This window comes from Anomaloglossus baeobatrachus, chromosome 7 (assembly GCF_048569485.1).
Source record: "Anomaloglossus baeobatrachus isolate aAnoBae1 chromosome 7, aAnoBae1.hap1, whole genome shotgun sequence".
NCBI classification, from domain to species: domain Eukaryota; kingdom Metazoa; phylum Chordata; class Amphibia; order Anura; family Aromobatidae; genus Anomaloglossus; species Anomaloglossus baeobatrachus.
In genome coordinates, this window is record NC_134359.1 from 32,980,991 (window position 1) to 33,007,202 (window position 26,212).

At 48.2% G+C, this 26,212-nt stretch overlaps 1 protein-coding gene across 1 annotated transcript in view; it reads left to right on the forward strand.

Moving 5' to 3' along the window:
* KIF5C (kinesin family member 5C) overlaps positions 1-22,241 on the forward strand; it is a 74,507-nt gene extending 52,266 nt beyond the window's left edge. The window contains exons 22-26 of the mRNA XM_075317182.1: positions 1,301-1,372; positions 3,585-3,689; positions 4,837-5,053; positions 5,253-5,366; positions 20,891-22,241. Coding sequence (XP_075173297.1) covers positions 1,301-1,372; positions 3,585-3,689; positions 4,837-5,053; positions 5,253-5,359 — 501 coding nt within the window. The 3' untranslated portion in view covers positions 5,360-5,366; positions 20,891-22,241. The remainder of the gene's footprint in view (positions 1-1,300; positions 1,373-3,584; positions 3,690-4,836; positions 5,054-5,252; positions 5,367-20,890) is intronic.
* Positions 22,242-26,212: the final 3,971 nt, after the last annotated feature.

Genomic DNA, 26,212 nt, shown 5'->3' on the forward strand with positions numbered 1-26,212 from the left:
GCTGTGCATTAGCCTGAGCCAAATGCTTTAGTATGTCCTCCATGGCGTCACCGGGTTTGGGCTGTAGTATAGCCGCTCGAATCCAGGACATGCGCAGCTGGGTCACCAGGGATGGATGCTACACCTCACCGGCTGTGATGCCCGCATTCTCCACCATATGTGAGGTAGCACGGTCGGCTGCGCAGCAGAAGACACGGGATCCAGGCATATAGGTTCACAGCACACGGTTTTAATCTTCAAACAAAAGTCCATAACACAATACATGTGCCTCTCCAGCAGAAAACTCAGGGAGTTCTGTTCACTCCCTCACACCCGGCACACCTGCCCTTGTTCCTGATTCTATTTAACCCTTCCTTCAGTCTGTAGGGAAACAGCATTAACCCTATAGTGGATTTACTTTCTATCATGGAGTGAGCACAACCTGGGCGAGACATACCGGCCGTCATAGATAACCCCGGTCACAGTCTCACAGTGTGTATGTGTATATATGTGTGTGTGTGTATGTGTATATATATATGTGTGTGTGTCTATGTGTGTATGTCTATATATGTGTGTGTGTGTGTGTGTGTGTGTGTATGTGTATATATGTGTGTGTATGTGTGTATGTGTATATGTGTGTGTGTGTGTATGTGTATATATGTGTGTGTGTATGTGTATATATATGTGTGTGTGTGTGTGTGTGTGTGTGTGTGTGTGTGTGATATAGAGAAAGACAGAGACAGACGGGGAAAGAGACAGACGCCCAAAGAGACAGAGCGGGAAAGAGACAGAGCGGGAAAGAGACAGAGCGGGAAAGAGACAGAGCGGGAAAGAGACAGAGCGGGAAAGAGACAGACCGGGCAAAGAGACAGACCGGGCAAAAAGACAGACCGGGCAAAGAGACAGACCGGGCAAAGAGACAGACCGGGCAAAGAGACAGACCGGGCAAAGAGACAGACCGGGCAAAGAGACAGACCGGGCAAAGGGACAGACCTGGCAAAGAGACAGACCTGGCAAAGAGACAGACCTGGCAAAGAGACAGACCTGGAAAGAGACAGACCTGGAAAGAGACAGACCTGGAAAGCGACAGACGGGCAAAGAGACAGACGGGGAAAGAGACAGACGGGCAAAGAGACAGAGAGACAGATAGACTGATGCAAATACAGACAGAGAGATAGAAACAGACAGACAAGGAAAGAGACAGACAGCGACACACAGACAGAGACTGGGAGAGAGACAGAGAGACAGTTACGCCGGGTACTACAGCTAGTATATATATATATAATATATTCTAAAACATCTGAATGTCTTTCCTCTGTAGGCTCGGGAGCTCCAGACTTTACACAACCTGCGCAGACTCTTTGTACAAGATCTCACCACTAGAGTGAAGAAGGTTTGTGTTTTGCACCATATTTTCTGTCTACCATCAATATCAAAGTTCTGAAAATACTTAAAAGAAAAAATTCAGCAAGTTTACCAGCAACCGCGATCAAATGTAAGGCTATGTGCGCACGTTGCGTCCTGATCAGTGCAGAAATAAATGCACCCTCTGGCACACTTGACGCTGCGTTTTGACAAAAAGAATGCATCCAAAACGCATGTATTTTGGATGCATTTTGCATGCATTTTACATGCGTTTTAGATGCATTTTTGTCATTGCGGTCCCCCGATAATTCAGCTCTGCTACATGCCCGCTGACAGGAGACACAGACAGAGCTGGGCAATGAGAATGAACTCGGATGAACTGCACCCGACTTCATTGTCATCCCGCGGCTCTGTCTCTGTGTGCTGTCATGAACTTAGATGAACCTCTGAGGTCAGTGCCAGGACACAGGAGTCCGCAGCAATGACGTCAGAGCTTCACCCGATTTCACTGACATCGCGCGGCTCTCTTTGTGTCGCAGCCTGATTTGCGGTCACACGTGAAAGACTCACCTGTGATCGCAAATCCCCTGAGTGACTGCAGTGAGCCGCGCGATCAACTATGCTTTCACTCAGGTTACTCGCGGCCACAGCTGCAGTCCTCCAACTGAGAGTGGTGGCCGCAAGTAACCTCAGTGACAGCACAGCTGATCGCGCGACTCACTTCAGTTGCTGCATGGAGCTCACAGGAGCGGCGGTGTTCTACTGCCGCACCTGTCAGCTTCCGATGTAGCAGAGCTGGAAGCGTCGTGGGACCTTGTGTGGATTACGTCAGACATGGAAGTGTTTTTGAGGGGTTAATAAAGTGATGAAAGAGGGTGTTTTTTTGTCTTTCATTACAAATAAAGGATTTTTTGGATGTGTGTGTTTATTTTCTTTAACTTACAGGTTAATCATGGAAGGTATCTCCAGGAGACGCCTGCCATGATTAACCTAGGATTTAGTGGCAGCTATGGGCTGCTGCCATTAATTCCTTATTACCCCGATTGCCACCGCACCAGGGCAATTCGGGATGAGCCGGGTAGAGTCCCGGGACTGTCGCATCTAATGGATGCGGCAATTCCGTGCGCCTGCTGGCTTATATTGTTAGGCTGGGGGGCTCCCCATAATGTGGAGCTCCCCATCCTGAGAATACCAGCCTTCAGCCGTGTGGCTTTACCCTGGCTGGTATCAAAATTGGGGGGGACCTCACGTTGTTTTTTTTTAATTATTTATTTATTTATTGTACTGCACGATATAGACACGCCCATGCGGCTGTGATTGGGTGCAGTGAGACAGCTGTCACTCGGCGTGGGGGCGTGTCTGACTGCAACAAATCATATGCGCAGGTGGGCGGGGGAAGCAGGGAATACGTGATGGAATAATGAGCGGCCGGCATTTTCAAAAGAAGAGAAGCCGCCACAGTGTGAACGCCGTGCAGCGCCGCGCCAGTACGGGGATCGGTGAGTATGAGAGAGGGGGTGGGAGGGAAAGACCGGCGACATCGACAGAGAGAGAGAGAGAAAGATCTGCGTTTGTTATGTCAAATAAACATGCGGATCGCAACAAAAATGCAGTGCGAATGCGCTGCTTAGCATTTTGGTAGCGTTTTTCATCAACTCATTTATTTCAATGGGTGTAGAACGCTGCCAAAACGCTCAAAAGAAATGACATGGTGCTTTTTTAAATGCAGTGATTTTGACAAATCTTTGACACTCAAATCGCTGCGTTGAAAAAAAGCAACGTGCGCACAGATTATGCACAATCTTCATAGATTGTGCAGGGGACGCGGGACGCATGCATTTATGCTGCAGTTTAAAATGCTGCGTAAACGCAAGAAATTACGCAACGTGCGCACATAGCCTAAGACCAGAGAGAGCACCAAATCCTAATATCAAGGTGAATTGTGCTCCCGTCTACCGCATGTAGCTCTGCTGCAATCATACATAAGATGTCTTGCAAGTGATCGGGAGCTGCACTTCTTTTGTATTAGTATATGGCATTGTTCACACTCTGCATTTTATTCATCCAAAATTGGGACTTTCTACATTTTTCTGGCCATCGGCTGCACAGTATGAGCGGGACGTTCCTTACCCATCGGCTGCCGCCATCTCGGGGCTTGGAACGCTCTTCATCATGACAGCCATGAGTGTTTGCTTTCTTCTCCTTTCTTCTGCCGGATTAAGCTCTTTCTGTGTTTGCAGAGCGTAGAGTTGGACAGTGATGACGCCGGGGGGAGCGCTGCGCAGAAACAGAAGATCTCCTTCTTGGAGAACAATCTGGAGCAGCTGACAAAAGTTCACAAACAGGTGAGAGCTGAGCTCTGCTGACTGACGAGCTGTTATATGTGATGATCCGCAGCGGTACACATCTAGCCGCGTGTATATAGCGCATCCACTAGGTGTCGCCAGTCCAGAAACCAACGCAAGTCAACAGGGATTGATCACATAATCCATTATCGGTCGCCATTCATAGGGCAGTAATGTGGGGTGTTGGTTTAGGCTGAACCCAGGGGCGGACATATCATTGATGCAACCTGGAGGTTAGGGAGGCCCATTTCTACAGCCAAAACAGGTGTAATAGTGAATTTTGATGAGTTATTACGGTAGACTAAAAAGGGCCCGTATACTGTTCTTGCACAGCGGTCCTTTTCTGTCTGTGTCTGCCAGTGGCTGAACCCACACCTATTCCTCTCCAGACGCCTATTGTAACTTCTTTATAGCATATACCAATGGGTATATAGCAGTGATGGCGAACCTGTGGCACTCCAGCTGTTGCAAAACTACAATTCCCATCATGCCTGGCCATTCAAAGCAAAAGCTTTGGCTGTGAAGACATGATGGGAATTGTAGTTTTGCAACAGCTGAAGTGCCACAGGTTCGCCATCACTGGTATATAGTATGGGCTTTCATTGTCTTTCTATGGAAACCTACAATAGTTGCTTAAAAGGGGTGGCCCCACGGTATTGATGACCTATTTACATCAGTAACAGGCGCCCCCATTGGTCATCTGGTGCTTTTGCTCCATTTAGGTGCAAACACTTGGAACAGAGGTGCAATCTTTGCTGGCTCCGGCAGTATACCTTTTCTGCAAAACTGCATGTTTTAATTGTTTATATCCAGCCGGAACAAAAAAAAACAAAAAAACAGCTGGGGGCACCATGTATTGGACCGCCACTGATCTGCGATTGATGTCTTATGTAGATAGATCATGAAACCTTATGCGTGGACATCCCCTTTAAGAAAAGTTTCCCCAGCAGCAGCCAATGTGATTTTTGGGTAAATTAGAATATAAGTCTAATTATATAAATCACGGTAGCCCTTACTAAGCAGTGTACCTGCAGAGATCAGATTGGTCTCTGGACCCTGGTTTGCCATATTTCCCGTACTGGCTCGAGTCATAAGTCACCCTCGTCTTGTGTCCCTGTCCCATGATTTTCTTGGCGTTTTCTTGCAGCTTGTCCGTGACAATGCAGACCTGCGCTGTGAACTTCCCAAATTGGAGAAACGTCTTCGGGCCACAGCTGAGCGAGTCAAGGCATTGGAAGGCGCTCTTAAGGAAGCCAAAGAGAACGCCATGAGGGACCGCAAGCGATACCAGCAGGAGGTGGACCGCATCAAGGAAGCTGTGAGGGCGAAGAACATGGCACGGAGAGTGCACACGGCCCAGATTGGTGAGCAACTATGCCGCAAACCAGTGGTAAAACCAATCTAACGCTGACCATTAATGACAGATTTGTCTCCTGGAACGGTCTTTGACGTGATCGGAGGCGGAAATAAATATCAGCAACAACTATTCTACCCGCTGCTTTCCTGGGTGGTGACGTCGGCAGCTCACCTGTGTGACTATTATACTTTTCTATTTTATTTTAGCAAAACCAATTCGCCCCGGACATTACCCAGCGTCCTCTCCTACCGCTGCAAACGCCATCCGAGGAGGGGGATCTGTGCACTCATCTTACTACCATCACTCCAAATAAATGACAGGTAAGTCTACGGGTCTGATTCATTATTGTATTTGCAGCTTTTCTTGTCTACTTTTCGGTGTTTTTCGTCCGTTTTTTATTTGTGCCTTATTCTTCTTCTCTTCTCTGCCATTTTTAAAGTCTATTTCATATGTTTTCATACCACTAACGGTGTGTGCCAACCTTGTGAAGACTTACAAAAAACATTTCACCTCTCTTATTACCATCAAAGGATATAGAACAAAATATTGAGATGAACTTTTATTGACCAAATACTTATTTTCCACCATAATTTGCAAAAAAATCTTGCCAAATTAGATGCGGTGATTTTCTGGATTTGTTTCCTCATTTTGTCTCTCATAGTTGTGGTCACCTATGATGTCAATTACAGGCAAATCTCATTTTTATAAGTGGGAGAACTTGCACAATTGGTGGCTGACTAAATACTTTCCCCACTGTATATACATAACTACAAACACATTACAATCACATTATAGGAGATGAACAATGCAGTTGTTTGTGATGACTGTTTCCATTGGTAGGCAGCACCACTGTGATTGCAGCTCTTGAGTAAAAAGAAGATTTTGGGTACTCACCATAAAATTTCTTTCTCGTAGTCTTCACTGGGGGACATAGGAAACCATGGGTGTATGCTGATGACAATAGGCAATAAAAAAAGAAGGATTTTTGTGTACTCACCGTAAAATCTCTTTCTCTGAGTCTTCATTGGGGGACACAGGACCATGGGTTATGCTGCTGTCACTAGGAGGCTGACACTAAGTAGACATGAAAAGTTAGCTCCTCCCTAGCAGTATACACCCCGAGCCGGAGGCGGGCTCAGATCAGTTTGTGCAGAAGCAGTAGGAGGAGTACCCGAATCACCATACATAAAACAAAGTTATAACTAAATTAATGCAGCCGTGCGAACAGGTGGTCTATGAACATAAGACCCTGAAAATGGCAGGCAAATGCAATGAAAACAACAAAAAAACCAAGCAGGGTGGGTGCTGTGTCCCCCAATGAAGACTCAGAGAAAGAGATTTTACGGTGAGTACACAAAAATCCTTCTTTCTCTATCGTTTCATTGGGGGACACAGGACCATGGGACGTCCAAAAGCAGTCCCTGGGTGGGAATACCGAAGCACCGCCGCAGGGAAGAAAAAACAACGACCTCCCCCGGCGGGCCTACACTACGACTGAATGTTGTCACCCTATTACAGGTGCGCAACTGCCGCCTGCAAAACCTTTCTCCCAAAAGCCGCATCTGCCGATGCTTGAGTGTGAACTTGGTAGAATCTGGTAAAGGTGTGCAGACTAGACCAGGTGGCGGCCTTGCAGACCTGATCGGCCAACGCCTGATGCCTAATCGCCCAAGAGGCTCCCACCGCTCGGGTAGAGTGAGCCCTTACCCCCCGAGGCGGAGACTTGTCCCGAATCCGATAGGCCTCAGATATGGCGGAACGGATCCATCTGGCAATTGTGGCCTTGGATGCCGCCTCGCCCCTCTTGGGGCCCGAAGGAAGGACAAACAGACCATCCGACTTACGGAACGGCGCGGTCCTGGAGATGTAGATTCTAAGGGCGCGCACTAGGTCCAGGGTGTGCAGGGACCTCTCCAAGCTGTGGGAGGGTCTAGGACAAAAAGACGGAAGGACAATTTCTTCGTTTAGATGAAACGGGGAGACCACCTTCGGAAGGAAGGAGGGATCTGGCCGGAGAACCACTTTATCCTGGTGAAAAACCAGAAAGGGTGCACGACAAGAAAGAGCTGCCAGTTCTGACGTCCTTCGAATAGAAGTGACTGCAACGAGGAACACTACCTTCCAAGACAGGTGAGAAAGGGAAGAATCTCGCAGAGGCTCGAAAGGAGGACCCTGAAGGGACCCTAGGACTAGATTAAGGTCCCACGGATCTAGAGGGCGACGATAAGGCGGGGCTAGGTGGGCAACTCCTTGGATGAAGGTCTTAACCTGCGGGCGAGAGGCCAGTGGCTTCTGAAAAAGAATTGCCAAGGCCGAAATCTGGCCTTTCAGTGTGGCTAGCGAGAGACCCGCATCTAGGCCTGACTGTAAGAATGCCAATAGTGAAGGAAGAGAGAAGGCGAGGGGAGAAGAAACGTTGTTCTCTTCGCACCACCTGAAGAAGACTTTCCACGTGCGGTAATAAATCTTTGAAGAAGAAGGCTTCCTGGCCTTAATCATTGTTTGTATCACTCTTGGAGCGAAACCAGCCTGAGCTAGAACCCAGGATTCAATGGCCAGGCCGTCAAACTTAGAACCCTTGAATTCTGATGGAAAAGGGGTCCCTGCTGAAGAAGATCGTGACGGTCTGGAAGGCGCCAAGGAGTGTCTGCGAGGAGCTGAGTGAGTTCTGCGAACCATGCTCGCCTGGGCCAGTCCGGAGCCACCAGGATTACTGGTATTCCTTCCGCCTTGATCTTCTTGAGGACCCTCGGGATTAGAGGAAGTGGAGGGAAGATGTACGGGAGACTGAACTGGCCCCATGGAAGGGTGAGTGCGTCGACTCCTAAAGCCAAGCTGTCGCGGCACCGCGCTACGAATTGCGGTACCTGACGGTTGAACCTGGAGGCCATTAGGTCCACATCTGGCACGCCCCATCTGCCGCAGATCTGGTTGAAGACTTCTTGATTGAGAGACCATTCGCCGGACGCGAGGCCTTCCCTGCTGAGGAAGTCCGCCGCCCAATTGTCCACGCCCGGGATGTGGACCGCTGAGATCAGAGAGTGATGACGCTCTGCCCAATGCAAAATCTTCCTGACTTCTCGCATCGCCCCGGCACTTCTTGTGCCTCCTTGGTGGTTGATGTACGCCACCGCCGTCGCATTGTCCGACTGGATCCTGACCGGGCAACCCTGAACTAGGTGCCGAAACTGCTGCAAGGCTAGCCGAATGGCCCTTATCTCCAGAATGTTGATCGGGAGAGAGCTCTCCCGCGGCGTCCAACGGCCCTGAGCCGTGTGATGACGGAACACGGCTCCCCAGCCTTGGAGACTGGCATCGGTGGTCACTATTTTCCAGTGGAGCGGAAGGAATGACCTTCCTGACGTGAGATTGCGTTGATTGCTCCACCAGCTGAGTGAGTGGCGGGTCTCTGGCGAAAGAAGGATCCTGCGGTCCAGGGAAAAGGGAGATCTGTCCCATTCCTTCAGCAAGGCCAGCTGGAGGGGCCGGAGGTGGAACTGCGCAAAGGGAACGGCTTCCATTGCCGCTACCATCCGCCCGAGGACTCGCATGCCGAACCTGATGGAAACTTGGCGCTGGCGCTGGAGAACGCGGATGCCTTGTTGCAGAGAGGAAATCTTCTCCTGTGTGAGGAAGACCCGACCTTGGGTGGTATCGAATACCATGCCTAAAAAGGTGATCCGCCGGCCCGGGGTCAGAGAGGACTTCTTTCGGTTGATCAGCCACCCTAACCGGGAGAGGGTGTCGATCGTGACCTGAACCCCCAGACGACAATCCTTGAACGACGAGCCTTTGATGAGCATATCGTCCAAGTACGGGATGACCATGACACCCCTGGAATGGAGGACGGACATGGCCGCCGCCATGATCTTCGTGAAGACCCTGGGAGCGGATGCGAGGCCGAAAGGAAGAGCCGTGAACTGGAAGTGATCCTCCGCTATCGCGAAGCGGAGGAACTGTTGGTGAGAGGTGGCTATAGGTATGTGAAGATAGGCGTCCCGAATATCCAGCGATGCCAGAAACTCGCCGATCTCCATGGACGCGATCACGGAGCGGAGTGACTCCATTCGAAACGGCCGCGACCTCACCGACCTGTTTAGCAGCTTTAGGTCGAGGACGGGGCGGGCGGACCCGTCTTTCTTGGGGACCACGAAAATGTTGGAATAGAACCCTCTGAAACGTTCCGCGGGGGGAACTGGCACCACGACTCCGGCTTGGAGGAGGGAGTCTATGGCGTGAAAAAACGCACGCGCTCGTGCGGGAGCTTCGGGAGGACGGGAGAGGAAAAAACGATTCGGCGGCCTTGAGTCGAATTCGATTTTGTAACCCGATGTGATGATCTCCCTGACCCAGGCATCCGCGGTCAGGGGGATCCACACATGCTGGAAGCGCAACAGACGTCCTCCCACTAGTCCGGCGCTGGAGCGCGCCGACCGCGAGTCACTTGGAGGAGCGTCGGCGGAAAGCAGAAGAAGACTTCGTGGGCTGGCGGGGGCGTGAACGCCAGCTTGGATTGGTCTTGAATGACGGGGTCCGCCTGTCTCTCGGGGGAGAGCGGCTTTTTCGGGCTTGGGGAGGGGAATTGAAACTGCGAAAGGGGCGAAAACGAGCGGCGGGGCGCCGATTTAGGATGCGCTTGGGGCGCAATTGGGGGAGAGATGTACTCTTTCCCCCCGTTGCATCGGAGATCAACTTGTCCAGTCTCTCTCCAAAAAGACGTTCCCCTAGGAAAGGCAGAGAAGTCAGCGACTTCTTAGAGGCCGCGTCCGCGTTCCAGGAACGGAGCCAGAGTGCTCGGCGGATGGCCACGTTGTTGCTGGCGGCCTGGGCCGCGCAATTGGCAGATGCCAGGGCTGCGTTGAGCAGGTACTCACCCGCGAGGGTAATCTGCGAGGAGATGAGGACCAGATCCGGATTGGCAGAAACTTCTCGGAGTCCGCAGCGTAGCGTGTCTGCCCAGGACATCAGTGCCTTCGCGACCCAAACCGAGGCAAAGGCTGGTGAGAGGGAGGTGCCCGCCGCCTCGAAGGCGGAACGGGCCAACCTGTCAATAGTACGGTCCGTGGGATCTCTGAGGGACGTACCGTCAGTGAGTGGAAGGACCGTGTGAGAGGATAGGCGGGAGATTGGGGGGTCGACCACAGGAGAGCCCGCCCAGTCCTTTTTAAGATCTTCTGGAAAAGGATAGTGTAGATTAATGTAGCTGCTGCTGGTAAATACCTTGTCTGGCTGCTGTCTGTGGGTGCGCAGCAAGTCGGCAAATTCCGGGTGTCCGCTGAAAGTGCTCTGGGGCCGCTTCATCCGCTTAAACGAGACCTGGGTGCTCTGAGAGGAGACATGGTCCACTTGTACCTTTAGGGTCTGGTTCACTGCCTCCACCAGGCTATTCACCATACGCCGAATATCAGCCGCCTGCTCAGTGTCCAGCAGGGGAGCTGCATCGTCCTCATCATCGGAGCAGTCAGAAGGTTCCCGGGAGGAATGACGGGACGGACCTGGTGGTGAAGGTGAAACCTGCGAAGAGTCTGAAGACGAGACCTTACGGGTACGCTTCTGCGCAGCCGAGGAGGTCCCTGCAACGGGGCTTACTTGCTCCGGCGGCGGTAGCGTCGGGTCTGCGGGCGTCTGAGTAAGCGACGGCAGCAGGCGCAGGGCTTGCGCGATGGTCCGAGAAGCCTCAGAGAGGGACTCTACGGACTGGGACAGTGACGCTAGCCATGCGGGGGGGGGGCGGGACGCAGGGGCCTGTAGCATCTGGCGCTGCGGTCTCAGTAGCGTCGGCCGAGGGGTCCTGCAGGTGCTGCGCGTTATCAGAACAGACGGAGCATAGTGGCGCGTCCTGGCCTTGGGAAAACTTGGTTTTGCAGGAGGAGCATGCGAAGAATAAGGCAAAGGGGGCCTGCTTGGGACGGGTGGACTTAGTATTAGGCATGGTGAAAAGGATAAACTCTCCCTGGTGCTGCTAGGAAGGAGACAGGAGAGGGTTAACTCGTCCCTAAATTAAGGGAAAAAACGCTGCCTAGTGAGGGCTACTCCTGAGGAGCAGAGCTTACCCCGGTCCTGTGTGCCGCCCACCAGTCCAGCAGAGGGATCCTGGAGGATGGAGCTACCAGAGATGCGGTGCAATATGGAAACGCCGGCGCTGCAGCTTCAGAGAAACAGCAATATGGCGAGGGGACGCTGGAGCAGGCTGGGGGAGGAGCGTCGATTCGGCGCGAAGAAACCGAAAGTAACCGCCTCCACCATCAGCCAGGGGGCTGCAGGGTGGGGGGAGGCTGGGCCAGACAAGCGGCGGTCACAGCGCTGCGGCGGGGGGCGTGGCTAAGGTGCAAGCGCGGCTAGGCCGAGACCGGGGACTAAAGTTAGGGGCCGGCCGAGGAGGAGGGCAGGGAGAGGGAACTGTCCTACCTGACTCGGCGGCGGAGGTCCAGCGATGGAAGCGGTGCAGGCAGGGCACCCAGCCCCTGCCTGTGAACAGTGCCCTCGCCCTGGGAGACGGCAGACTCCGGGAGAGAACGTGTACAAGGCAGGGAAGTGGACGTCATGATGGGGGAAGGAGCCCCCAGCAGCAGAGAGCAGCGGTGAGGGCCCGTCAAAACACAGCGCGCTGCCAATAATCCATCCCTGCTGAATGCCCCTGTAGGCCCATTGGGGTGATACCTCCGGGCGAATCAGGGGTGCCCACGACAAACCTGCCCACACGAACACCCCCGGGAGTGGTACCAGCGGGGGCGGACGGGGGAGAGGGCCCAAGATCTCAAACCCCTGCGACCCTGGGGAGTGGTACCGACAGGGCTGCGGAGTAAGAGTGACGAAAATACCTGCATAGAGAAAAAAGGACAGGTATGAGAGCGCTGAGCGGCGCCGAAATAAGAGAAAAAACGCAAAAAAAGCAAGTGGCTGAGGGGGCCGAGACGGCCCACATCAGCCTCCTACGACACTAAGCTAAAAACTGATCTGAGCCCGCCTCCGGCTCGGGGTGTATACTGCTAGGGAGGAGCTAACTTTTCATGTCTACTTAGTGTCAGCCTCCTAGTGACAGCAGCATAACCCATGGTCCTGTGTCCCCCAATGAAACGATAGAGAAAGTTAGCTTTTCCTCAGTAGTATACAGCCACCAACTGGAGCCAAGCTGGTCCATTAGTGTGAAAGCAGTAGGAGAAGCAACATACAATAAATACAGACTGACCCAACAGAGAATCTACAAAGGGCAGGTGCCACGTCCCTCAATGAAGGCTCTGAGAAAGATTTTATAGTGAGTACCCAAAATCTACTTTTGTCTATTGCTTCATTTTTATAAGTGGGAGAACTTGCACAATTGGTGGCTGACTAAATACTTTCCCCACTGTATATACATAACTACAAACACATTACAATCACATTATAGGAGATGAACAATGCAGTTGTTTGTGATGACTGTTTCCATTGGTAGGCAGCACCACTGTGATTGCAGCTCTTGAGTAAAAAGAAGATTTTGGATACTCACCATAAAATTTCTTTCTCGTAGTCTGCATTGGGGGACATAGGAAACCATGGGTGTATGCTGATGACAATAGGCAATAAAAAAAAGTTAGCTTTTCCTCAGTAGTATACAGCCACCAACTGGAGCCAAGCTGGTCCATTAGTGTGAAAGCAGCAGGAGAAGCAACATACAATAAATACAGACTGACCCAACAGAGAATCTACAAAGGGCAGGTGCCACGTCCCTCAATGAAGGCTCTGAGAAAGATTTTACAGTGAGTACCCAAAATCTACTTTTGTCTATTGCTTCATTGGGGGACACAGAAAACCATGGAACACACCAAAGCAGTCCCCAGGGGTGGGAAGAAAAGGACTAGGGAAATGGAAGAGCAGAGGCGAGATTTTTAGGTCAGAAACTGGCCACTGTAGTTTGCAATGCTGGAAACTGCTAAGGATAAAAAGTAAGAAAGGTGTGTATCCTGTAGAATTTGGAAAAGGTAGGATCAGATAACTAGAAAAGACAGCCTATAGAGCTGCCAAATAGAGGTTTGATGAAAAATGATCCAGGAGGCATAGGACACAGGTGAAGAAACCAGAATCCTTGTGAGGGCACTTTGTCCTCTGCCAAATATACGTCCAGAATGGTAGAGCAGATCCAGATCAGAAGACCATTATGAAGACTCTTTGGATCCTCAATAAGGAATCCGAATGACTAGGGAGAATGTGCTAGACAGAACGAGTGATGAAATGAACTCTGACCAGGTACAATGTCTTAGAAACCGGTCAGAAAGATGAGAAGGAGAGGAACATAATGAGAGAAGGGTATTTCACCCAAAGGGAAAAGAGTGTGTACCGCCTTAGGAGAAAAGAGGAAACCGGACATAGCATCAGCTTGTTCAAGTGAAGGGAAGGAAGGGACAATGACAAAACAGAGCTTTTAGTTCTGAAATTCGCCCATGGGAGGTTGGTCGACAAAACACTATTCCAAGGGAAAGAAAACTAGAATGGAGAATAGAGGAGAGCGATATAGAGCGTTCAACACCAGATAAGGTCCTAGAGAGCCACCAGAGGCCACTAGAGATTTACCAAGCATGCCCACCTCAATGGAAAATTTGATATGGAATTCCCTTGAAAGGATTGAAAGGCAGAGACCAGACCTTAGAGAACTAAGGAGAAGACCAGATTCAAGATCCGAAGGCAAAAATAGTAGGGGGTAGGAAAGAGAAAAGAGCTTCTTCATTTTGATAGTGATCAAAGCCCTGAATGGAGAAACTGAAGCTTACAAAAGGTTTGACAAGGGAAATCGATAAGGAAGTGTATCCAAGGTGTATGCGACAATGTAGATTACCTTCGTGAGATGGTAGGCTATCTATATAGACCCAAAAGTTTTGATCATTGCGGAATTACAGATGGATGGAGGAAAGAGTAACCCAATAAATTGGCGGTGCGACGGGTACAACAGCTTAGGATTGCCAAGCTTGGATAAGAACTGAAGGCTCCTGTAGCGCACCTTAGATGCCATCATAACGAAGTCAAGGAGAGTGGAAGGAAAGATGACCACTCTTCCTAATTGTCAGATACAAAATAACGTAAATACTGCTACAAATTCTGATTTACAATTTCTGTTTGCCCATTACACTGCGGGTGGGACGCCGAAGAATAAGATCTTAATCCCTAACAGAGAGCAATTCGCTCTCCAAAATGTGGCAATAAACTGAGTATCTCTATCTGAAACAATATCAGAGGGAACTCTGTGGAGTTTAACAATCTCACAAACAAACACCTGGACTAAACTCTTGGCATTAAGTAAGGATGGTAAGACGATAAAATGTGTCATTTTAAGAAACCTATCAATCATTACCAAAATGACTGTATTACTAACAGAGGAGGGCAAATCCGTAATAAAAATAATAATAAAATCCATAAACATTTTTAACCATGGTTGACTGGGAACACTCAAAGGCTGCAAACTTCCAGGAACAAACAGTAAGGAGAAAAGCAAGAGAAGTAAGGCAGCAACAAAAGGATAACAAAGGTTAACATCACAACCGCTCACAGCAATAAAGTGCTACAACCACCAGGAAGTCTGGATCACACCTTGCCATTCTCACTTTCTCCGTTCTGATTTGCATAAGGAAAGACTAGAAGCAATGGGACAAAACTGATTAAGATGAAACACCGATTAGATATTAGAAACTTCTTGACAGTGAGGGTGATCAACGAGTGGAACAGGTGGCCACAGGAGGTAGTGAGTTGCCCTTCAATGGAAGTTTTCAAAAAGAGACTGAACACTCAGCTGTGTGGGATGATCTAGTGAATCCTGCTGTGAGTAGGGGGTTGGACTAGATGGCCCTGGTGGTCCCTTCCAACTCTAATATTCTATGATTCCAGACCAGTATAGACTAGCTATAGCTGGCATTAATAAAATTGTCCATGCAGCATAAATAGGAGGAGAGCAAAAGTTGCTCCCTTACAGCATGTGATCAAAGGAGACTAACAAGCAGCCTATCAGAGTTTAAAGGCCCATTTACACACAAAAATATCGCTAACGAGATATCTTTGGGGTCGCGGTGTTGGTGACGCCTCGTTAGCGATGTCGTTGTGTGTGACACCTTTTTGCGACCAGTAAAGATCGCAAAAAGGTGTCAAATCGTTCGTCGTGTACATGTCGTTCATTTTTTAAAAATCGTTGCTCGTTTGGATAGCAGGTTGTTCGTCGTTCCTGCGGCAGCACACATCGCTATGTGTGACACCGCAGGAAAGAGGAACAACATCGTACCTGCGGCCGCCTGCAATGAGGAATGAAGGAGGTGGGCGGGATGTTTGGCTCGCTCATCTCCGTTCCTCCACTTCTATTGGCCGGCCTCTTAGTGACGCCGCACGAACCTCCTCCTTAAAGGAGGGATTGTTCGGCGGCCACAGCGACGTCGGTGAACAGGTAATTGCGTGTGACGCTGCCGTAGCGATATTGTTCGCTACGGCAGCGATCACCCCGTGACGCGCCACCAACGTGGGTGTGTGCTATCGCTCGAGACATCGCTAGCGATGTCGCAGCGTGTACAGCCCGCTTAACTCTTGCTAGCCTGCCTATAAACTACAAGTATGTACATTGACGCCCGTATCTCCCTGCGCTAATGAAAGACATCAGAGAAGTTAGAGGCAAGAGTGCTAGAATCTGTAGTCTCCATAGTTCCTGATGCCGCCATGAAAGTTGTCGATGCCCACTCCTTGTGACAGTCAGTCTCCTAGTGGCAGCATCAAAAACCCATGGTTTCCTGTGTCCCCCAATGAAGCGATAGAGAAATAAATGTAATGTAAGATCTGTACAAGATAAATAAACCAAGCATTTATTAGGTTGCTCAACTTTGTGTGCAGATTGTATATAAAATGTAAAATAGTGCCTAAAAGTGGACATCAGGCTCTGTTGTTCTAGATATGGCCACTAGGCGGCAGCGATGCTTCAGGCTTTTTCATGCTCTTGTGACTTTGAATAGGTTTCTGAGAGGGGTCACTGCAGGTCATCTCTGGGCCTGTATTGTCCCATTTAACAGATAAAAATCTCACTTCTGCCACATGATGCAGAATAAAGCCTGAAATAATGGATTTTGCATTAGTTTCAAGGGACACAAAAACTTTTTTAAAATGTTTGTTTTAAATAAGAGGGTCTAATTCTTCCTAAAATGTTGCCTGTGTTTTACATACTGCATTTGAGGCCACATTTACTTGAATGGATCTGAGCTGTAAATTTCAACAGTGTGTTCTCTGTTATCAGCCATAGCTAATGATTTTCAAGGGGGGATGACCAAATGAAATATTCCCTGCCCGCATAGTGTTCTTTAGTGACTTCACATAAAGCTTTTGGTCCCCATGGTGGTGATGTGATTCCCTCTGGTTCTGGCCTCCTCGTCCATTGGTCTATGTGCCATGGACCTTGTCTATCACGTGCAGATCTGGCCTCTCTGGACGGAGCGCCTCCTTATGAAGCCTCCCTGGGGTAATGAGTTTGGATTAGTAATTGCCAGTACAGGGAAATTGACTGCCTGGTTAATATTTTGTTCTAGTAACCAGAAAGTTGGCTGCGTCCAGATATTGTAGACAGGGACACGGGAAATGTGTTACTATAAAACACCGGAACTCGCACAGGACCACACTGCCTCTGTCCATTGTGTGCAACAAGCATGGAGCCATGATGGATTTCCTTTTCAAACGAGCTCACAGATCATTTTGATAGATAATATGGTCCCTATATTAGAATGAGAAAACTGACGGCACTGCCTAACAGACAAATGTGAACAGGTGCAAACCAAACATGAAATTCTCTCTAACAAATACAAGTAAAATATATCTTTGTACCGTGTTAGCCAGTAGAGATAAAAAAAAAAAAAAAAACAAAGATTTTATGGCCCTTCTCTCCTGGGCACTAACAAATATACAGCTGCACTCTGAGAAATTAAAGTCTGTACACATTGAATGAAAGAATTTGAACATTTTATAGGAAATAGTAAATTTTAAATGTATTACCTTGCAGTAATGAATGTCCAAATTCCTATATTCAATGTTTGTACACCTTAGTTTCTCAGAGTGCAGCTGTTTATTTGTTAGAGTTTAATTATATAATTTGTACATGCATTCACTTTAGGGTTTTGTAAAAATGCTTTTATTCCCAAAAAACCTGCCGAAAATGCATCTAGCCAGAAATGTGTCATTTAACCCTATGTGAGGGGAAGCAGGGTAAAACACACACACACACACACACACACATACATACATACATACATACATACATACATACACACACACACACACACACACACACACACACACACACACACACACACACACACACATATCATACCAATTATATACATTTTAGTGATGTAGTTGCACAAAAAGATCACTTGTAATTCATATGCAAATTAGTTGTAAATGTCTTGGTGCAATGATTTGCATATTTGGGACTGTTCCTGAGCTTGAGTGACAGTATTTTCTGTCTAAACTCAAAACCCAGTTCCTGCGCACTAACACTGCATGAGCCCAGCGGGATGCAAACCATGTCAGGGCTGGTGCACAATCAGTTGGGTGCTGGCAAGCACTGATGTCCATCTCCTCTCTGAAGCACTACAAGGTCGTAGACGATCAGAGCATGCTCACACTCACAGTGAGTGCAAGCCAGCACTGAAACTGTGAGTGCCCTGCTTGGCTCATCCAGCATGAGTGTGCACGGTAAGGACCAGGGGTTTGAGGTTATGCTGCGCTCATAGTAGGTGCAATAATTAATAATAATATTAGCAAATACCTCCATTTAGAAATGTAGTATAGTTCTTGTGATATAGCCATGTCTCCTACCTCATATGCAGGACATTGCAGCTTGGGTGTGGTTACGTCCACAAGCAACTAAGGCTATGTGCGCACGCTGCGTTTTTGCGCATTTTTTGGGTGCGAAGTCTGAGATTTCATTTTTACTGTCCGCACAGTGCAGTTCTTTTTAGCTGTGTTTTTGTTGTGACCACAAGGATGCAGCATGTCATTTCTTTTTGCGTTTTGTCCCTGCGTTTCGGAGGGCTGGTATTTGGCCAGATACTGCTCCCCATATAAAGTCTATGGGGACCAGAATCGGACGCAAAGGGGTATGAGCAAGCGCTACATACTCACCGATCATCAGTTGGCTGTGACACTGCTTACGGGGCAGCTCTTTCATCTTCCAGAGCCAGCCGCTCATTACGCTCATTACCTATTCACTCCTTCCTTGCTCACCGGTGGCTGTGATTGGTTGCAGGCAGATCCGCCCCCATACTGTGACTACAGCCAATCACAGACGCCGGTGGGCGGGTCTATATCAGTAAATTAAATCATTAAAAAAAAAACGACGCGCGGTCCCCCCTCAATTTTGATAACCAGCCAAGATAAAGGCTCACAGCTGGGGGCTGGTATTCTCAGGCTGGGGAGACCCACGTTATTGGGAGCCCCCCAAGCCTAAAAATAACAGCCAGCAGCCGCCCAGAATTGACGCATCCATTAGATGCAACAGTCCCGGGACTTTTCCTTGCTCATCCCGATTGCCCTGATGCGGTGGCATTCGGGGTAATAAGGAGTTAATGGCAGCCCATAGCTGCCACTAAGTCCTAGCTTAGTGATGGCAGGCGTCTGAGACACCCCATCATCACTAAGCTGTAAGTGAAAGTAAATAAACACAAACACCGAAAAATCCTATTTATTTGAAATAAAACACAAAAAAAGCCCCTTCTTTCACTACTTTATTAACCCCTAAAACACCCCTTAAGGTTCAACGTAATCCACACGAGGTCCCACGACGCATCCAGCTCTGCTACATCTAACAATTGCAGAGAGTGGCCATAGAACATGACTGCTCTATGTGAGGGTCAGGCTGCAAGTGAAGTGAGCCGCGCCGGACCAGCGGTGACTTCAGCTGTCACCGCACATCACCTGACTGGAGTCCTCCACCTGTTACCGGAAATCAGGCTACAGCTGAAGTGAGTGCGAGATCAGCAGTGACTTCAGTCAGGTGATGTGCGGTCACAGCATGAGTCCTCCACTTGTGACCACATATCAGGCCGCGACTGAAGTGAGCGCGAGATCAGCGGTGACGTCACTCATGTGATTTACGGTGTCACCGCACATCACCTGAGTGACGTCAGCGCTCAGCCCACGGCTCACTTCAGTAGAGGCCTTGACAGGTGGAGGACTGTAGCGTTTTTTTTTTTAAGGCAAAACTGCTGCTCAAAGTAGTCACCAAAAACGCTGCATCTTTGTTGTAAAAAAAAAACCGCAGCGTGTGCCCATAGCATAACTGTCACTACATCAGTGGACGCAACCATGGATAACTAAGCTGCAATGCCCTGCACATGAGGTAAGGACATGTCTATGTGATGCCCTGGCAAAACCAGGTTGTCACAGGAGACTGCATCCATGCTACAGATGCAGGACTCTCTTCTCCTCACCACCAACACATCCCGCACACAGGTACAAACACCAGCCACAAAAGCCTAGTCACCCCCCCAAGGACAATAGGGACACACCAGTGGGCGATGCCAGGCAGAGGGTGACGCCCACCTAGGGGTTCTGAGGTGTCAGGGGAGGGAACACAACAGTCTAGTCTAGACAGTGGAAGTGAGAGGAGTGAAGTGGTGGTTGGGGGTTGTAGCTCCCGGACTACCGGACTACCTGAGCTGACTAGGTGGCAGATGGCAGAGCAGGTCCACAGGTGACGGAGATCCGGTCGTGGGAGACCTTAAGCAGACCGGGGCAGGGTTGTAGCCCGCTGGTGCCGACAATGGGAATCCGGTCCGGAGGCTGTGCACAGTCAGGGTGCCTGGACCCTAGGGCGAGGACAGCTTCAAGCCCCTTCTCAATTAGCCAGCAGGGGACAAGATTCCACGTCTTGTTCCACCAACAGCCCAGATAGAGCGAGACGGAAGCCCAACGCGGGGGATAGGGCGTCTGCAAGTGCCTGCAAAAATCCCAAGGGGGTCAGCTCTCGTGGGCCACAGCTCCGACAGCAAAGACACCGGGAGCGGACTCTTCCCGTTTCATGCGGACTAGTCAACACACAAGACAAAACACTGAAGTGCAGGAGGAAGGGCCCCTGTCTTGTCAACCGGTGTGTGGGACCCGAGCACACTCTTCCGGAGGCTACTGGTATCCGGCACTTGATTTACTACTGGGACTTTGTGTGGTTTATTCAACAACAGTGAGTACACCGGTGTCATCCGGTCTAGCACTTCACACCACCCACACCTGGGCCCCGGGACTACACCTCCCCTACCCGTGGAGGGCATTCCACCCTGCTGCCCCGCTCCATCAGCCCCGGGCACCCCATACCAAGGCAGCGGCGGTGTCACCAAACTATCACCACAACCCACGGGTGACGTCACTGACAAACTCTCTCCCCTGTAAATACCCCCTTTTTATACAGTTGTGAGCGGCGGGCTGCTGCACGAGCCAAGGATCCGGCTGCCACTCGAGCCACAGCCACGATCCCAGATCCGAGCGCCTCGGGTAGCCTCCCCTGCCGTGGTCTGCGCCCCCGCCCGACACATCTATATCATGAGAACTATACTACATTTCCAATTTGATGTATTGGAACTTGGAGATGAGAATACCCCTTTTCAGTAAATGAAAATCCCCCAATAATTAGGATTTGTTGGTGCATATTTAAAAGGCACCACATTTGAGCTCACTGCTTTGTTGCCACCAAGGTGAATTTCTTTCTCCGCAGCCGCCCCGGGGCCGCAGTGGCTTCTTTCCCCCCTTCCGGTGCGGTCTGTGTTCCATACTTTGATAATTGGAGTGCACGCGTTGCAGAGCCCGGACAGCAGTTTTTGCTTTCGTCCATACTGATACCTGCTTTTGTCTCTCCCCACAGATTAGAAGATCATCGCCAAGCATGTGACGCCACCACCTTCACGCTCGCCGATCGCACACATGTCGCCGCACCTTTCTGAGCTCTTTACAATCATGAAAACCAGCCCTGACTCTCACATTTTCTCCAGCTTCATCATTGTACAGCGTCATGCTTATCTTCGCCTATGTAATGTATAGAACATGTTTATTTACTGAATTCTGCCGCTGTGACCTTAAGTACCCGGCTGTACCGCCAATTTAGGTAGTTTTTGTTCCATATTTGCTTTCGGGGTGTAATATTCACCCTCTGATGGGGGTCATTTGGCCAATTAATTGGATCATTTCTCTGTCAAATATTATACTCCGCTCCCCCTAGATTCCGTAATCTTTGGGGACCGATTTTATTTTCTAACTGTATGTATTTTGGGCTAAAAATCATTTCTGCAATTAGGTTTTGTTAAAAATGTTGCCTCTTTTGCCTTCTATAGACTCTCATTTGTACCGTCTATTACTGGCTGCAAAATGAGTTAACTAAGGGGTACTTTGCACACTACGACATTGCAGGTGCGATGTCGGTGTGGTCAAATTGAAAGTGACGCACATCCGGCATTGCCGGCGACATCGTAGTGTGTAAAGCCTAGATGATACGATTAACGAGCGCAAAAGTGTCGTAATCGTATCATCGGTGCAGCGTCGGCGTAATCCATAATTACGCTGATGCGACGGTCCGATGTTGTTCCTCGCTCCAGCAGCAGCACACATCGCTGTGTGTGAAGCCGCAGGAGCGAGGAACATCTCCTACCGGCGTCACCGCGGCTCCCGTAGGATATGCAGAAGGGAGAAGGTGGGCGGGATGTTTACATTCTGCTCATCTCCGCCCCTCCGCTCCTATTGGCCACCTGCCGTGTGACGTCGCAGTGACGCCGTACGACCCGCCCCCTTAATGAGGAGGCGGGTCGCCGGCCAGAGCGACGTCCCAGGACAGGTGAGTCCATGTGAAGCTGCCGTAGCGATAATGTTCGCTACGGCAGCTATCACAAGGATATCGCAGCTGCGACGGGGGTGGGGACTATCGCGCTCAGCATCGCAGTATCGGCTTGCGATGTCGCAACGTGCAAAGTACCCCTAAGAGTCTGTTAGTGAGCTTGATCTGGCAAGAAGTTTGCAATATTTTTAGGTCTTCCTTTTTTTAGCTCCACTTAAAAGGGTTGTCCACTGCTTTTACATTGACGGCCTTTCCTTAGGATAAGTCATCAATGTCTGATCCGCCGGGGTGTGACACTCCACACCCCGGCCGATCAGCTGTTCTTGGTCCCGGCAGCTGGAAATGCTCAGTTCTGGTGCTGCTTCGTCTTCTGATAGCGGCCACCGCCAAGTACTGCACATCCGCCTTCCATTCTAATCAATAGGAGTTGGATGTGCAGTACCCAGCCGCAGCCGCTATCAGAAGACGGAGCAGCGCCGGAACTCAGAATTACTTGCTACCGCTGGGACCGATAACAGCTGATTGGCGGGGGTGCGGGGTGTCAGACCCCAGCCGATCAGCCAAACTCCTCACCTATCCTAAGGCTAGGCCATCAATATAAAAGTAATGGATAACCCCTTTAACTGATTTATGCCAACAGACCACATCAAAGTTGAATGTGCCGTGAAACTAAGAGCCTCTAAAAGCTTATTATTGTGGATCCCAGCGATCGGACGCCCACCAATTAACAAGATACCACTTACCTTGTGATAGGTGATATAATTATTTTAACTGAACTACCCCTTTAATTTCCTCCTTTTGGCCTATATACAGTGTTTGTACTTTTACTTTGATGATGTCAGTGGTCATAAATCAAGAGGCACCTAAAAAAAGAGAGAGGGAGATCTACAAATTCTCTAGTAAAAGTGTCGCAACACTCACTGATGGATTCTCAGTTAACTCATTCTGCAGCCAGCAAAAAAGGCAGCACCACACTGACTATAGAAGGCAAACGGTGCAAAAATGATTTTTAGCCTCAACTATATGCATTTAAATAATAAAAAAAAAATAATTTTCCCCTTTTAAAGGTGCCCAAATTAAAGGGAATCTGTCAGCAGGTTTTTGCTACCTCATCTGAGAGCAGCATGATGTAGGCAATAAGTCCTTAAATTCAATTATATACCACGGAGATTAGTGGCTGCAGCCGTTCAACACTTAGATTTAAGATTTTGCATGTAGCAGAACTCTGACAGATCCCCCCCGCCCACACCAGGCTTTCAATGTACATTTCCATAGACAGAAGCTGCCAGTCACAGAAGGGGGCGGAGTCGGACTATAACTCAAGCACTGCTGAGACCCACTAATGATAAAGATAAAAGGCTTAGGCTAACATTGCAGGTAAACCAAAAAAGACTGAGATAACAAACACAGGGCTAAAATCTCTGTTTTAACACTTGCACATTGCTGTCCTAAGTTTATATTGCAGAAATCTGCTGACAGAGTCCCTTTAAATTGGCTACTGAAATCGCACAACCTGGTACCTCTACAGTAGTCTATAATGAGAAGTTAAAGTAACCAACACAAGGATGTGTCAAAGTGAAGCACGGCGAACGATTTTCTATGAAAACCCCATCTTTGCCAGTCAAACATCATAATAGCGACTGATGTCTATGGAACCTTCGGAAATAGATTCCCGGTCACAGCGGATACTTTTTTTTTTTTTTTCCAAGCACATTGCAAAAGAGATTTGAATGTATCCAACAAGCCCTTTACTACAGCAGCCGATATGGCTGCAGCGGGGGTAAGCTTGACACCATTTACATTTGCAAAGATGACTTTTATGCCTTCTTTATAACCCTTATGTGCCAGTTTAAAAAAAAAAACAAACACAAAAAAAACCACAAAAAAATATGTTTCCTAAAGAAGTAACTGCCAAAGTTGGAGCCCGTGTCTTTACCTACAGAACTTAAGACAGTTTGCAGTGAACGAAATGGAAACTGGTGGAAGGGTCTGTCCTGTACTATATGCTCCCGGTGTACAATATTCTAATAATTTCTTGTAGGTTTTTATTATTATTATTATTATTATTATTATTCTTTTTTTTATTATTATTTATTGGTTTGGAATTTTTTTTTGTGAATATTTTTTTTTTTTTTTAATGTTTAATTTATAATGCAAATTAAGCTCATATTACATATAAAGCAGGAACGTGGCTACTCCATAACATGATGAACAAGGGAAACTTAATATTTATTTTTTGGGGGAGGTGCAAAATAAAATAAAAAAAATAAGAACACTCCCTCCCCCTTCCCCACAAACCATTAATATTTTTAATTGGATTCTCCAGGACTGCAAAATGGATCCTTTAGGATTAAGTTCTCCGTACACAATAGATAAAAGTTGGCCAACCCACCAATTTCGGCAGGATGAAACGGACATCTCATATGTTGGGGGGGCCCTCTAGATTCTTCCCCCAATGAATAATGTCGAGGGAGAAAGGATCCGACCGGTAGAATTTCAGCAGCTGATTCTTTCATTCGGCAGGAAGAAGTGTCTCTCTCGTAAAGAACACAAGCGCTGAGTAGAGCGGTCGATGGAATGATTATTCAGCAGACAGCTATAATGTTTTTTTGGGGGGGGGAGCAATAAGGGTCCGACTCAGCACCCCCAACATTCAGCTGGTTGAAAAAAACACAATGCTCAATCATAAGGCACAACTCCGAATGGATGCTACCCCCTCAATCTGCTGATTTCTGGAGATACTAAAGATTAGGCCATCAAATTTGCAGTCCCTTTAAGGAGGACGTCCACTGGTTATTTTTTAAATTTAAACCAATTACCTCTTATTGCCACTTATCCACTGATTCTGGAACAGTTTTCCTTTTTCTTCTAAGCCCCTCAGTTCCAAAGTTATGCCCCCGGTAATAATGGTGTAAATTTTCCCTTCAGCCACCTGGGCATGTAGCACAAAACTTCTTTGGGGGCGTTTCCTTTTTCTCCTCTTATTTCTGGCAAATGAAATCATGGCCACGCCCACATAAGTTCTGTGGTACACGCCCAGTCAATTGAAAGGAAAATTTGAAAATTTGCACATTTGTTACCGAAGGGCATAACTTTGGAACAGAAGGGCACAGAAGAAAAAGAAAAACTGTTCCAGAATCAACGGAGTGGCACCACTTGGGGAAATATTTAGTATAAATAAAAAAAATCCAGTGAAAGTTCCCCTTTAAGGAACAAGTATATAATGTGCAAACTTTATTGTAGAATCAGTATTTTTACTGACTCATTTTCAATTAGGAATTGGTATTTCTAAATTCTAGGGATATTTTTTTATCCTCAAGTAATATTTTTTAAAATGTTTAAACATTTCTGCTGTCCTAGAAAAAGCGCTTGTCAGGCTGGTTTCAGACTTCGATATATGGCTGCCTTGCTACCATGCTATGGACCGCTGAAACTGGCCTAAGTATTTGGTTTGTGGCCCGTGGAGAAGGCAACTCTGATTTTTCAACAGCGATACTGGTATCTGATCAGCCAGTCAGATTTTCTGGTATGTCGTGAAATATTTTTCAGAGTTGGAAATTTAAATGGGTTGTGCAGGAGTATAAAAACATGGTTGCTTTTTCTAAAGACAGCACCTACAGGTTGTGTCTGGTATTGCAGGTCTGAAATTCTGGCACCGTTCACTTTCCAATTGGAACATCATGTCTACTATTACCTGCAGATCATGTAGGACTAGTATGAATAGCATGACATCCCAAGCCTCGCTCCTATGCAAAAGTGAGCGGATTCAGAATATCCCTTTAAATAAAGGTAAACTGCAATACCACACACACAACACGTGGACAGGAGTGGCGCTGTTCTAGGAGAAATCCTGGACAAAACCTTTAAGCCAAGAATTTAATCCTAGTGAACTCACACTGTAGTTTTGTTTCTTCAGCAAAAAACGCACCTTTGGCCGAAAAAACGCATAAAAAACATGCATTTTTGTGTTTTTGCTGCATTTTGATGCGTTTTTGCCCATGTGTTTTTTCCCTATATTCAATGGAAAATCACAGGAAAGAACGCAAAAATAATTGACGGGCTGCTTCTTTTTTCTGCAATGTGCGCACATCCTTCTGAATTCTCATAGACTTTGCTGGGGAAGCAAAGACATGCAGTTTAGGGCAACAAACTGCAGCCAAAAACTGCACCAAAAACACATAAAAAACTGCACTGTGTGCAAAGGGTACGTGCATACGCAGCAGATTTAGTGCAGAAATATTGCACATAAAATCTGCACCTTTTGGCACAAAAATGCACCAAAAAAACTCATGCTTTTTTGGTGCATTTTTTTCCCCATTCATTATTTTCATGAAGTCAATAGTTAAAAAAAAGTCCCAA